Source organism: Tachyglossus aculeatus, chromosome 6 (genome assembly GCF_015852505.1).
Source record: "Tachyglossus aculeatus isolate mTacAcu1 chromosome 6, mTacAcu1.pri, whole genome shotgun sequence".
NCBI lineage: Eukaryota > Metazoa > Chordata > Mammalia > Monotremata > Tachyglossidae > Tachyglossus > Tachyglossus aculeatus.
Genome location: NC_052071.1, coordinates 2,756,087 through 2,770,856, shown reverse-complemented (window position 1 = coordinate 2,770,856; position 14,770 = coordinate 2,756,087). Strand labels below are relative to the sequence as shown.

The window sequence follows — 14,770 nt, the reverse complement described above, 5'->3', positions numbered from 1 at the left end:
GAATGATTAATTGATCGACAGAGAAGCAGCGTGGCTCAGCGGAAAGAGCACGGGCTTTGGAGTCGGAGGTCATGGGTTCAAATCCTGGCTCCACCAATTGTCAGCTGTGTGACTTTGGGCAAGTCACTTCACTTCTCTGGGCCTCAGTTCCCTCATCTGGAAAATGGGGATTAAGACTGTGAGCCCCGCATGGGATGACCTGATCACCTTGTATCCCCCCAGCGCTTAGAACAGTGCTTTGCACATAGTAAGTGCTTAAATACCATTATTATTATTATTATTATTATTATTATTATTATTATCATTGATGGAGATGTGGGCCATGCTTGGTCACTGGAGGGAGAGTCAGGGATGGAGTTGGAAGTTTTGAATGGTCCATCTCTAACCATGATGAGTAGCCATCAGGGTAGCCAGTTAGTCAGTCATTTGTATTTATTGAAGCTATACTAAGTTTGAGGCACTGTACTAGAGGCATAGGATAGAACACCCAAAGCAAGGACATGTCCCCATCCTCATTCATTCAATTGTATTTATTGAGCACTTACTGTGTGCAGAGCACTGTACTAAGCGCTTGGACAGTACAATTTGGCAACATATAGAGCAGGGAGCTCACAATCTAAACAGAGAGACAGACTGATCAAATGGTGTATGAAGAAGGATGTAACAACAGTTCAAGTGTATCAGGATGAAAGAGCAGACTCAGTAACCGCAGAGACAAGTGGAAATAAAAAGAAAGGTAAATACTGAACTTTGCAGAGAGGGGTACGATAGAATCCATAAGTAATAAGGGAGGCACTTGGATTGACGAGGCGCGGGAGCTGTGAATGTCTCGGGGAAGGTGACCTGGAGGAGGGGAGGATTTGAGGAAGGCTTTGAATATGGGGATGTTGTAGTCTGGTGGAATTATTGGGAGAGGGAGTTTCTAGACTGTGAGCCCGTTGTTGGGTAGGGACCATCTCTATATGTTGCCAACGTGTACTTCCCAAGCGCTTAGTACAGTGCTCTGCACACAGTAAGTGTTCAATAAATGCGATTGAATGAATGAATGAATGAGAGGGAGTTTCAGCCAGGGGGAACAGCACAAGTGGGGGATCGGAAGCAGGAGAGCCAGGAGGAAATGTCCAGTTAGAAGGTGAGTTTGGAAGCACTGTGGCCTAGGGGAAAAAGCACGGACCTAGAAAACCTGGGCTGCAATCCCGGCCCCACCATTTGCCCGCTTGGTGACCTTGGACAAGTCACTTCACTTTTCAATGCTTCATTACCTCGTGTGTAAAAAAGGGGATTGAAACTGCGAACCCCACATGGGACAGGGCAACCCAATTTGCTCGCATCCCACCCCAACGGTTAGTACAGTGCCTGGCACAGCGTAAGCATTTAACAAATGCCGTAATTATTACTTCACTGCTCTGTGTCTCAGTTACCTCATCTATCAAATGGGGAGTCGATAGTCGCCCTCCGTCCCGCTTAGACTGGGGGCGACGTGTGGGACAGGAACTTGTCCGACCTGATGATGTTGCATCTGCGCCAGCATTTAGAAAAGTGCTTGACGTGTAATAAGCACTTCACCGATGCCATTAAAAAAAAGAAGTGCAAGTGGGGCATAGCAGAGGAGAACCACCAATTTGTAGGATAAAGAAACGTAAAGGGGAGCCTAGAATCAATCAATCAATCAATCGTATTTATTGAGCACTTACCGTGTGCAGAGCACTGTACTAAGCGCTTGGGAAGTACAAGTTGGCAACAAGAAGCCAATTGTGAGGTGTCTCTGCCTGATGATGAGGAACATAACGGGAAGACTTTGGAGTTTCTTGAGGCAAGGCAGATGTGTGCAGAGCGATGCTTCAGGAAGATGATCTGGGCAACAGCGTGTAGGCTAGATTGGGGTGGGGTGGGGGGAGATTCATTCATTCAGTTGTATTTATTGAGCACTTACTGTGTGCAGAGCACTGAACTAAGCGCTTGAGAAGTACAAGTCGGCAACAGATAGAGACGGTCCCTACGCAACAATGGGCTCACAGTCTAGAAGGGGGAGACAGACAACGAAACATGTAGACAGGTGTCAAAACCATCCGAATAAATAGAATTATAGCTATATGCACATCATTAATAAAATAGAGTAGTAAATATGTACAAGTAAACTAGAGTAATAAATATAATAATAGTGATGGCACTTGTTAAGCGCTTACTATGTGCAAAGCACTGTTCTAAGCACTGGGGGGATACAGGATGATCAAGTTGTCCCACGTAGGGCTCACAGTCTTAATCCCCATTTTACAGATGAGGTAACTGAGGCTCAGAGAAGTTAAGTGACTTGCCCAAGGTCACACATCAGGCATGTGGCAGAGCAGGGTTTTGAACCCATGACCTCTGACTCCAAAGCCCGTGCTTTCTCCACTGAGCCACGCTATATACAAGTGCCGTGGGGAGGGGAAGGATGTAGGGCAGGAGGGGCCAATGGGGAGGAGGAGATGTTAATAAATGTATTTTTAAGCATTTACTGTGTGCCGAGCACTGTGGCAGATACAAGATAATCAGATTGGACACAGTCCCTGTCCCACCTGAAGCTCACAGCCTAAGTTGAAGGGAGAACAGGAATTGAATCCCCATTTTACAGATAAGGCCCAGAGAAGTTAAGCGATTTTCCAAAGACAGCACAGCGGGCAAACCAGGATTAGAACCCAAGACCTCCGACTCTTAGTCCTGTGCTTTTTCCATTATTGGAGGCAGGGAAAACGGTGAGGAGACTGATGCCACCGGGGCATTAGAAGGGCTGGATCCAGGGTGGTAAGATGTTGGGTTGGACAGGAAAGAGTGGACCTGAGCAACGTCGCTAAAGAAGAACAGGCAGGATTTTCCAGCGGATTGAATTGAGGCAAGGCAAGATGTGTTTAGAGCAGTTTTCCAGGAAGATGATCCAAAAATGAGCCCGGGTCTGGAGTCGGACTCCCAGGCCGGAGGACCAGGCCACGAGGCACGTGGCGAGCCACTGGGCCTCAGCCACCGTCTGGCGGGGGAGGTCTTTCATTCTGGGAACCCCCGAGCGAGCGCAGGGCCGCCTTAATCAGAAACCGATGGAAGTTATTTCGACCAGCCGCTCCTCTCCGGCCGCGTGGGCCCGGGCCTACGGCTAAGCCCTGGAAATCCCGGCGCTTCAGCTCCTCCCACGCTCCGGGTGATATATTTCCGAGCACGGGGGAGGTCGGGGGTCCCCTCAGAGCCGTGGACAACTGAACTAGGGGAGGGGGCCTGGCCTGACCTGGATAGGCTGGGACCCCCGAGGGGGGAGGAGGAGGACGGGGAGGTTAAGGAGGAAGAGGAGAAGGAGGAGGGGATCAAAGGCAGATGGCCAAGGCAGAAGGGGAGGGCAGGTTCGCATCTTTTAATTCCTGGCGGGAGAAAGCTCACGTCAATCCAGAGTCGAACCGCCTTGGCTTCCCCATAGCTGAACGTTTCAGCCCAAACCAGCTGCCAATATGATGTCCGAAAAGGGCCCGTGGATGAGCAGCGCTGTGTGATTTCCGGTGAAGTGGTAAATCCAGAACCGAGTCAACCCGCTGCGGAGAACAGAGCTCCCCCGCCCCCACCTTTCCCAAGGCAAGAGAAATAGCGTGGCTCAGTGGAAAGAGCCCGGGCTTTGGAGTCAGAGGTCATGGGTTCAGATCCCGGCTCCGCCAACTGTCAGCTGTGTGACGTTGGGCGAGTCACTTCACTTCTCTGGGCCTCAGCGACCTCATCTGGAAAATGGGGATTAAAACTGTGACCCCCCCCCCACCATGGGACAACATGATCACCTTGTAACCTCCTCGGCGCTTAGAACAGTGCTTTGCACAGAGTAAGCGCTTAAGAAATACCATCATTATTGTTATTATTGAGAAGCTTAATAGTCACGGGGTATTTGTTAAGTTCTCACCAGTTGGCAGGCGCTGTACTGAGCTGAGAAAGCACTGGGGTCAATTGGGGGTTCGGGGGCGGGACTGTGGACCCTGGAGGAGAGGTGGTGGGGTTGGAGACCTGGGCAGACAGGCTCAGGGATTGGGGCAGAGGCGGACACTGGGGAGACGGACGGGCTGGGGCAGTGAGGGTGAAGAGGCAGGGGTTGGGACACTGGGGAGGGGGCTGGGGGCATTTGGGGAGATGGCAGGGGAGGGGGCAAGGATTGGGGCTCAAGGGCTGGGACACTGAGATGAAGGGGCAGGGGTTGGGGCGCTCGGGGAGAGGAATGGGGCTGGGGATGCTGGGGGCTGGAGACAGTGGGAGAGAGGGACCAGGGTTGGGGGGACCAGCTGGGGACAGCGGGGAAGAGGGGCATGGGCTGGGGGCATTTGGGAAAGTGGAGGCGAGGAATTAGATGGTCCTCAGTTGTAGATGGAAAGCAGCCATCCGCGTGCAACGGCTCCTGAACGCTGCCCCTTTCGTTCTGGGACTCGAAATCCCGGTCCGGCCCAAGACTCGTTTTCCCGTGCCAGGCTGAGGCGCGTTCAGGCCGGGCCTCGGGTCGCTTACCGCCGGTTTCACTTCCAGAGCGACCCAAGATCTACGAGAAGGAGACGGACTTGAACGAGATGGAGCCGGTGCTTCTGGGGAGCGAGCATACCCTGCGGTGTACGGCGAGTGGCGTGCCGGCCCCGTCCATCTCCTGGAGCTGGGAGCCTTGCCTCCCCGACGACCCCCTGTAAGTCACCGCGTGGCCAACCGGCCCGGCAGGGTGCCCGGGTACCCCCGGGTGGGGGCGGGAATTGTGCCTATAGCTTTAATTCTATTTGTTCTGACGATTTTGACCCCTTGTCTGCATGTTTTGTTGCCTGTCTCCCCCTTCTCGCCTGTGAGCCTGTCGTTGGGTAGGGACCGTGGCTAGATGTTGCTGACTTGTACTTCCCAAGAGCTTAGTACAGCGCTCTGCACACAGGAAGCGCTCAATAAATACGATTGAATGAATGAATGCGGGCTAGGATGCTTGGGAAGAAGCCAAGTCCCGATGGAAGTGGGAGTGGGGAGGCAACTGGGAGGGCGAGGGGAAGATCAGAGGTCGGAGACTCAATGGAAGAAAAACAAAACCAGGGGTTCAGACAAATGCCACTTCGGTGGGAGGTAGGGAGGGGCAGGGTCAAGCTAAAGACGAACTAAAGATGAACCACCGTACTCTACTCTCTTTATATTCTACTGAGACGAAGCCGTGCCTCGGGGAAAGGGCATGTGCCCGGGAGGCCGAGGACCCGGGTTCTAATCTTGGCTCTGCCACTCATCCGCTGGGTGACCTGGGGAAAGTCATTTCACTTCCCTGGGCCTCATTTCCCTCATTTGCAAAATGGGGATTCAGTTCCCTCCTACTCAGATTGGGAGTTCCCTGTGGAACCTTGATTTTTTTTTTGGATGGCATTTGTTAAGCGCTTACTATGTGCAAAGCACTGTTCTAAGCGCTGGAGGGGATACAAGATGATCAGGTTGTCCCACGTGGGGCTCGCAGTCAATCCCCATTTTACAGATGAGGTAACTGAGGCCCAGAGAAGTTAAGTGACTTGCCCAAGTTCACACAGCAGACATGTGGCGGAGCTGGGATTCGAACCCACGACCTCTGACTCCAAAGCCCGTGCTCTTTCCACTGAGCCACGCTGCTTCTTGATTGCCTTGTATCTACCCCAGTGGTTAGTACAGTGTTTGATACATAGTAGCAGCGTGACCTTGTGAGTGAACCATGGGTCTGGGGTTGTAGTCCCAGCTTCACCACTTACGTGCTCACTCTCTCCTCTCCATCCCTGACTCTCCCTCCGGTGACCCGCACGGACCATCCAACCCCCGTCTCTCTCCCTTCTCCATCGCTGACTTTCCTGTAGAAATGAGTCCCTTCAGATGACGTGGAAGGAAGAGCCAGCCGAACCCAAGGCTCGTGTCTCTTGTCCACCAAGTCCTCCGACCCGCCCGGGCCTATGGAATGGCTTTCCATTTGCAGCGGTCTCTAATTTTCCTGTGTCTCTCTTCCTCCCTATGGCTCTCTCCTTCCTCTACTCACTGCTTCTGAGTATTCAGTGGGTGGGGGGGGAAGGGGCAGAGATCCCTTCGTGGGGCTTCCATTAGGGCACCCAGGATAAGGACGGAGGGCCCGTCTCTGCTTCACCGGCACTGATGCCGACAGGAAGTTGCTCACATCTCCCGTGACTTGGTTTCTCCAGTCCTGGGCTCCCGGATTAGCCCGTACTATCTCTAAGCACGAGACTGAACCTTCTGCTCTTCAGAAGTCCTCATAAGGCTGGACAGAGAGCCCTTTTAGCCTGTCAGTCAGTAGTCTTTAACAATCACTCACCAGGCAGAAGCAGCGAAGGGAAGACAGGGTCCCTGACCTCGAGAGGATCATAGGGGAGACCGGACAGATAAACACCATCCGATACATCCACTGTACTGAGTCCTGGGAGGGGAAGCAGAAGGTGAAGGGGGAGATGTCTTTGCCAACAGGAAATTAGGCCAGCGAAAGAAAAGTTTGAAGATCAATAAATCAGCAGTACAGTGCTCTGCACGCAGTAAGCGCTCAATAAATGCGATTGATTGATTGATTGAGCGCTTACCATGTGCAGAGTACTGTATTAAATGCTTGGGAGAGTCCAGTGCAGTAGAGTAGCTAATCAATCAATCAGTTGTATTTATTGACTGCTTACTGTGTGCAGAGCACTGTACTAAGATCGGTAGACACGATCCCTGCCTGCAAGTGGCCTAGCAATGGATGCCACGTTCTAATAATCAAAGCTTCTTCAAATATACCGTATTTACTTGCCTAACGGCCTCCACCACCCGATTATTTGGGAGGTTATGAAAGATCAGCGCTTAGAACAGTGCTCAGCACATAGTAAGCACTTAATGAATGCCATCATTATTTATTCCCCACCACGTGCCAGGCCCGTGTGGTGGGAGTTTTTCTTTGAAACGTGGGTGGCAGTGGGCTCAGGTTTCTCGGGAGTTTTAGGAGGTTATAAAAGATTCCCCACTACGTGCCGGGCCCGTGTTGTGGGAGCTTTTTCTTTGAAACGTGGGTGGCAGTGGGCTCAGGTTTCTCGGGAGTTTTAGGGACTCCTGGGATCCTTGTAGAAGGAAGAGGAGAAGGTGTTGTGTGGCATAGTTGCAATAATAATAATAATCATAATGATAGCATTTATTAAGCGCTTACTATGTGCAAAGCACTGTTCTAAGCGCTGGGGAGTTTACAATCAATCATATTTATTGAGCGCTTACTGTGTGCAGAGCACTGTACTAAGCACTTGGGAAGTGCAAGTTGGTAACATATAGAGACAGTCCCTACCCAACAGTGGTTTACAAGGTGATTAGTTTGTCCCACGGGGGGCTCACAGTCTTAATTCCCATTTTAGATGAGGGAACTGAGGCCCAGAGAAGTGAAGTGACTTGCCCAAAGTCACACAGCTGACAAGTGGCGGAGCCGGGATTTGAACCGATGACCTCTGACTCCAAAGCCCGGGCTCTTTCCACCGAGCCACGCTGCTGCCCCTAATACAGAGAGCAGTAAGAGATGCCGTCTCAACTGATCTCTTACCTTCCTCTTCCTTCTCCCCTCATTGCCACTTCCTTTTTTAATAATGATAATAATCATCGTGGCAATCGTTAAGTGCTTACTATGTGGCAAGGACTGTACTGAGCACTGGGTTAAATGCAAGCTCATTAGGTCCTATGCTGTCCCTGTCTCACACAGGGCTCACAGACACAGCCTCGTTTTACTCTGCCCCCCTTATCGCTAGAATTAGTTCCACATGTTATAGCCCCTCTCCTTTTTTGGGACTGCAAAAATCATGCCAACAAGCGAGGCAGTTATGCAAGTAAATTCAGTAGCAAAAGCCAGAAATTGATTGGAGGGGAGTTATTCAATGACCGTGAGATTACTCAAGGGTTCTGTAATTTGGTTTGCACCGAAGAAGTTGTTCCTCATGCAAAAAGGTTTTGGCAGAACTGGATCAAATGGGGATGATCACTTAGGATGTTTTATTTCAAGTGGACAAACTAAAGATGAGCCAATCAGCCGGCCATGGGAGTTTTCCCCTTGAGAATTCAAAGGAATTCGGAGGGAAAATTGCCAAATTAGTGAGAGCTGGCAACCTATCATTGCAAATGATCTTTATACCCAAGGACCGGTGGAAACCAGCGTAACTCCCATCAATAAAAGTTCCTCGAGGTAGTCCCGGGAATTGTAGACCAGTAAATCCCACATCGCTTCCTGGCAAATTAGAAGAATTGAACCAGTAACTTTCAGGTCGGTGAGCACTTAGAAAAACATAACCTGTAGGGGAAAGACCACATGGTTTCTTTAGGGGAAAATCTCACCTCACTAATCCATGGAGTTCTTTGAAGGGATTAATTATAGTAATAATAATAATGATGGCATTTATTAAGTGTTTACTATGTGCAAAGCACCATTCTAAGCGCTGGGGAGGTTACAAGGTGATCAGGTTGCCCCACGGGGGGCTCACAGACTTAATCCCCATTTTACAGATGAGGTAACTGAGGCACAAAGAAGTGAAGTGACTTGCCCCAAGTCACACAGCTGACAATTGGCAGAGCCGGAATTTGAACCCACGACCTCTGACTCCAAAACCCGGGCTCTTTCCACCGAGCCACGCTGCTTCTCTAACAAGATTAACAAGATTGTTGGTAGGAGGAGCCGGTAGATATACATTTAGAATTTCAAAATTAAATCAATCAACGGGTTGCATTTATTGAGCAACCTTCTGTCCTGAGATGGGAATAGTACAAAAGGGTTAGAAGACATCATCACTGCCCTCAAAGAACTCACGTCTAGCAGGGGAACACTTAAAAATATTTCAGGTTAGACCGTATATAAGACTATCTCTAGACTGTAAGCTCCTTGTGGGGAGGGAATGTGTCTGCCAACTGTTATATTGTACTCTCCCAAACCCTTAGTGCATAAAGGAAGTGCTCAGTAAATTCCATTGATTGATTGATGTGGTAAGATGTGTGCATATGTGCTATACATGTTTTGTTTGCTATACATGTCTGTCTCCCCCTTCTAGACTGTGAGCCTGTTGTTAGGTAGGGACCGTCTCTATATGTTGCCGATTTGTACTTCCCAAGCGCTTAGTGCAGTGCTCTGCACACAGTAAGTGCTCAATAAATGAGATTGAATGAATGAATGAATGAATGCTGTGAAATCTCTGGTGACCTAAGTGTTTAGTTAAAGGAAGGGCTGAAGTGGCATTTGGGGAAATTAGAGATTACCTCAGAAAGGCCTCCTGGCTCTCTACCAGCTCTCTGACTTCTATTTATCCAGTCCGTTCTCCCACTCTACCCCAGCTTGGACTCTTCTTTCCCGTCAAGCTCAGCGACTTACTGTCCTCGTTCTCATTTCTCCCAGAACCGACATCTTGTTCACCTCCTCCCCACTGTGGGGGACTAGCTTCCCTGTTCTTATCTGACAGATCCCTTCTCTCCCCACCTTAAAGCCCTTCTGAAGTCACATCTTCTCCCTCTAGACTGTAAACTCTGCATGGGCAGGGAACGTGTCTACCAACTCTGTCCCCTTTTATATTAGCCAAATATCTCTCGAGTCTTTCTACACCAGTCTAAGCATTTAAAAACTTACACCCTCCTCTCACAGCACTTCAACACCTATTCCTCCACTCTGTAACTTGTTTTAATGTCTGCCTCCCCAACTAGATTGTCGGATCCTGGAGAGCAGGGATCCCATCTACTCCTAATAATAATAGTGGTATTTGTTAAGTGCTTAGCAGGCGCCAAACACTGTAGTAAGCTTTGGACTGGATGCAAAACAATCAGATACCATATATGCTGACGGTCTCAGCAGGACGGGGAACAGGTATTGAATCTCTCTTTTGCAGATGAGAGAACTGAGGCACAGAGAAGTGAAGTGAGTTGCCTAAGGTCACACAGCAGGCGTGTGGCGTAGCCAGGATTAGAATCCAGATTCTCTGACTCCCAGCCTGTGCTCTGTCCACTAGGCAACACTAGTTGTCTGCTACTTGGAGTGTACTCTCCTAAAGGTTCTGCACAAAATAGGCGCTTAGTCAATGCTACTGAGTGAGCCTCTTGTCTTGAAGTCACGTGCTTTTTACCCCTGAGCCGGGCTGTGGACCAAATGTCTCAAATGGGGACACTGGATCCTCGCCCACTGGGTCAGAGGCAGACAGTTCAAGCCAGACAAGCAGTGAGCCTCCAAATACCATTTAAATACCAAATTAAATACCATGTAATCAATAGTATTTGGTGTGCAGCATTTGCTTCGCTGTCTGCAGAGCTCTGTCTTGGATGCTTCATTTTTCAGTGTGTGGTATTTGTTAAGCGCTTACTATGTGCCAGGCACTGTTTTAAGCACTGGGGTAGAGACAAGATAATCGAGTTGGACCCGGTCCCTGTCCCAGTCTTAATCCCCCTTTCGCAGACGAGGCCACTGAGGCACAGAGAAGTTAAATGACTTGCCCAAGGTCCACAGTGGGCAAGCGGTGGACTCGGGTTTAGAACTCAGGTCCGCTGACTCCCAGGCCTGTGGTCTTTCCACTAGACCACACTGCTTCTCACCGCGGATAGTGCTCTGTATTGGTTGCCCTCCGTGCTTGGAGCACTTTTGTACTCGGTGCTGATTACAGGCAGAGCTCTGCATTGGGTGATTAAAGAGTTCAGAGCCCTCAACTAAGGGTCTGCTGGAGAACGGGGATCCCATCTACTCCTAATAATAATAGTGGTATTTGTTAAGTGCTTAGCAGGCGCCAAACACTGTAGTAAGCACCGGGCTAGATGCAAGATAATCAGATACCACATGTGCTCACAATCTAAGCAGAAGGGAGAAGAGGTATTGAATCTCTCTTTTGCAGATGACAGAACTGAGGCACAGAGAAGTGAATAATAATAATAATGGCATTTATTAAGCACTTACTATGTGCAAAGCGCTGTTCTAAGTGCTGGGGAGATTACAAGGTTATCAGGTTGTCCCACGGAGGGCTCACGGTCTTCACCCCCATTTTCCAGATGAGGTAACTGAGGCCCAGAGAAGTGAAGTGACTTGCCCAAAGTCACACAGCTGACAATTGGCGGAGCTGGGATTTGAACCCATGACCTCTGACTCCAAAGCCCGGGGTCTTTCCACTGAGCCACGCTGCTTCTCTAAGTGAAGTGAAGGGCACTGTACTGGGCACCTGCTTTTAGACCGCAAGCCCCATGGGGGACAGGAACTGTGTCTGATTCCCACCCGTATATTCTCTCCCAGCTCTCAGTACGGTGCTCAGCACACTGTAAACGCTTAATAAATACTGTTACTATTACTGTCTGGGTGCTGAGCCCTGTTCTAAGCACTGGGGAGAGTGCACTGAAATCCAAGATGTAATTCTTGCCCTCCAAAATCTGCTGCTCATGTCTGGGTGCTCCCTGTGGATGCTAGGAGCTGTAATCCCGCCTGCTCCGGAGGCTGCCTGCACGTTGGAAGTCCCAGGACTTAGGCTGCAGGTCGCCGAGGGCCACATCGACGCCCTGACCTGGTCGCCCATAAGCAGGATTGGGATTTCACTTCCGTGCCGGCCCTTCGAATTGGAGCTGGGGGGATTCAGGTTAGATCAACCAAAGGATCTTGAAGACCCAACGTGTATTGCCTAAGAAAGGCAGCATGCATTGCCTTTCCATTAGATTTTTAGGGAACTGGGAGCAGCAGGCAGAGAGGTGGAAGTTCTGCCCTGCTCTCAGGCAGAGGAGTGGACTGAATGACATCCAGGGAACCTTTTCAAGACCTCCATAATGCCTCCTGCCACTCTGATCCTATCCAGCTTGTTGTAATACCTCCCAGTTCCCCCGTCCTGGCCCCCAGCCAGGCTTATCTCTCCTCAGCAGAAGTCTGAGAAAGATTCCTGAAGGGAAATGACCAGGCTCACTACCCATTCCGACTTCCTGCCATGGCCTGGTTTCCTTTTTTCTCTCTTTCTCTCAGGCGAAAAATCCATCCCCGGCCTACGGCCTTGGCTAGATAAAAGAAGGAGGCCTCGACTCTGTCGTGTTTCCGCTAAACACAGCCTTGGCAGGGGAGAGGAAGAGGGGCACGAGGGGGGCTGATTCACAGAGCCCTCTCCTCCAACCTCCTCTCCCAGAAGGCACTTAATAATAATAATAATAATGATGATGATGATGGCATTTATTAAGCATTTACCGTGTGCAATGCACTGTTCTAAGCGCTGGGGAGGTTACAAGGTGGTCAGTTGTCCCACAGGGGGCTCACAGTCTTAATCCCCGTTTTACAGATGAGGTAACTGAGGCACAGAGAAGTTAAGTGACTTGCCCAAAGTCACAGAGCTGCCAAGTGGCAGAGCCGGGATTTGAACCCCTGACCTCTGACTCCAAAGCCCGGGCTCTTTCCATTGAGCCACGCTGCTTCCCATTGGCATTTTTTGCTGACATTTTGAGTAGGCCACAGTGTCGGGTCTCATGGCATCCATCCTAGCGCCTGGTGAAAGTTAGCACACAGTGAAGTGCTTAACAAATACCACCGTCGTTATTATTGGTATTGGTCAGGGAATTGGAAAGGAACTGACAGACATTGTTCTCCATTCATCCAGGTGTGAGTCAGACCCGGCAGTTTTGCTGCGGTTTTCCCAGAATGGGCAGAGGGAGGGAGGGAGCCAGAGACGTGTGCCACTCAGAAGGGTTTGCTTTTCCGTCTCATTTCATAACAGTTGATTATGTTCAAAAAAAAACCTGTCCCTGATGATTTAGGGATTTATCTCCCAAGAGGCAGGGGGCTGGCCTCGATGACCTTCGAAGCGCTAGATTCTAGGAGTCTTGGCTGCACAGCATGGCTTCGCTTGCTCCTATTTCCTCTCCATCTTCCTCCCCACATTGTAAACACTCCTCCATGCCCCTCTCCTCCAGCATGTCTTCCTAGAATTAGCCAGCAAGCAAGGGCACCAAAATGCCCTCCTCAAGGGCTTCTGCCCGTCTTTGTGCATGCCAAAAATTATCCACTTTTTTCACAAAGGACGAGCGTAAGGATTAGGAGTTCAGTACAGTGCTCTGCACACAGTTGGCATCCAGGACAGTGCCCGGTACAGTGCTCAGCACACACTGTGTGCCCAAGACAGTGCTGACATACAGTTGGAACTCAATCCAACGTTCTGCCCACAGTAGGAGTTCAGTGCAGCGATCCACACAAAGTTGGAATCCAGCAAGTTCAGGGCTCTGGGCATACAATAGATGCTCGATGAATTTGAATCAGTGGATGAATGAATGATATGTGGGATGGAGAAAAGAGAGGGGAGGATTCCTGCTGCAGTTGAACCCGATTTCCCAGAAGTACATCTCCAGAGGAACTGGGTCACAGTTGCCCTCTCTCCTCTAAACCTTGAAGAGAGCCCAGCCCCATCCCAGGACTGGTGTGCCCGGGATAGTTGCCTCCCCTTTCCTCAGGGACACTCACACTGGGGTCCCCCTCTTCCTCCAGGTGCAGGCGGCGGAGCAAGAGGGTCAGCATTTCTGGTCACAGCTTGACCACAGGCCCGTACTTGGCCAATACAATCAAGTCCGTCGTAGAGACAACCCTATTTCACGAAGAGAGAAATAAGGTAAGATTCCTCGGGGGTGGCCACCGCGCGGTCAGCTCCCTGGCCAACTTTGGCCGCCCGGACCCCTTGGGGACCAGCCCTCCCACTGCTGGCTGGGCCCCGAGTCTGGCGCTCACGTTCCTGGAATTCCCGGGCCCTGGGATCACGGCTGTTTAGAAATTCCAGACTTGGGAAGCATGTCACTCTCCTCTTTGAACGGGCTCCTTGCCGGCTAAAGCTTGCCGCCTTCTGAGGCCTGGAGCCTGGCCCTGCTCTGCCTCTGCCTCTCTCCTGCCTCCTCTTGGGGCTGGCAGGATAAACTGGCCTGGGATTAGGAGTCTGAACTGAGGGTGAATTCCAAGTCACTGGCCTCACCAGGATCTTCTCTCACAGCCCCAGGATCTGCTGGGTTTCAGAGGAGGCAGGGTGGGATCTGACTGGGTCCAGAGGCAGAAGGGGTTTCCATCAGGACATTGTCCCAGAGCTCCTGATGGGGTCCCAAATGCGGCCCAGGGCCAACCGAAATCGGGCAGTTGGCAAGATGAAAGACAGACAGCGGGCCTCCCAAGAAGCGATATGTCCTGCACCTCACGCTTCCTAATCCGTAGAGGTAGGTTGGCGAGGCATATCCTGGCCTCAGTTGCTCCGAAATCCTTCTTGACCTCTGAAGTGAGTCCTTCAGCCCATAGCATCCCAGGCCCAAGCTGATTAGGCCTGGGGCCCTGGCCTGCTCCTCCCCTGAGCCTGCGTCGGGGCCAATTGGCCCAGTCGGACGCTGAGTTGCTCCCTGGGAAGCGGGTCAGGACGGGCCCATCTCCTATTACCAGGGAGGAAACTGAGGCCCAGAGCGGAGCTGTGTCTGGACGAAGGATCAGCTGAGAGTCGGGGCAGGCTCCACAGGCCCCATCCCCTGCCCCCAGCCCTCTCAGTCCCATGCTTCTCGGGGGCTGGGGAAAATGCTGACCCGGCCCCCAGAGGCCAGCTTCTCCCAGGTCTTCCAGGATTCTAAGCTCCTCTAAACACCTCCCCATGTTTCCCCCGTCCAGGTGTGGGGAACACCGGAGCATCCTGGCCATCTGGAATGTGCCTCGGGGGGAGCCTGAAGGCCGAGGCTTTGGCCGCCACAAGACCCCAAAACGGTCAGGGGAGAGAAAGGCCCCTCTCACTCCCCTCCCCGCCCCGAGTGGCCTCGGCTTCCGCGTGGTGGGGTTTCCCTGCATTATGCA

The 14,770-nt window shown here is 51.2% G+C and overlaps 1 protein-coding gene across 1 annotated transcript in view; it reads left to right on the top strand.

The window, feature by feature from the left end:
• Window positions 1-14,770, top strand: part of LOC119929662 (vascular endothelial growth factor receptor kdr-like) — a 222,786-nt gene that overhangs the window by 136,841 nt on the left and 71,175 nt on the right. Inside the window, exons 10-11 of the mRNA XM_038747850.1 lie at window positions 4,522-4,672; window positions 13,445-13,565. Of these exons, the coding sequence (XP_038603778.1) occupies window positions 4,522-4,672; window positions 13,445-13,565 (272 nt within the window). The remainder of the gene's footprint in view (window positions 1-4,521; window positions 4,673-13,444; window positions 13,566-14,770) is intronic.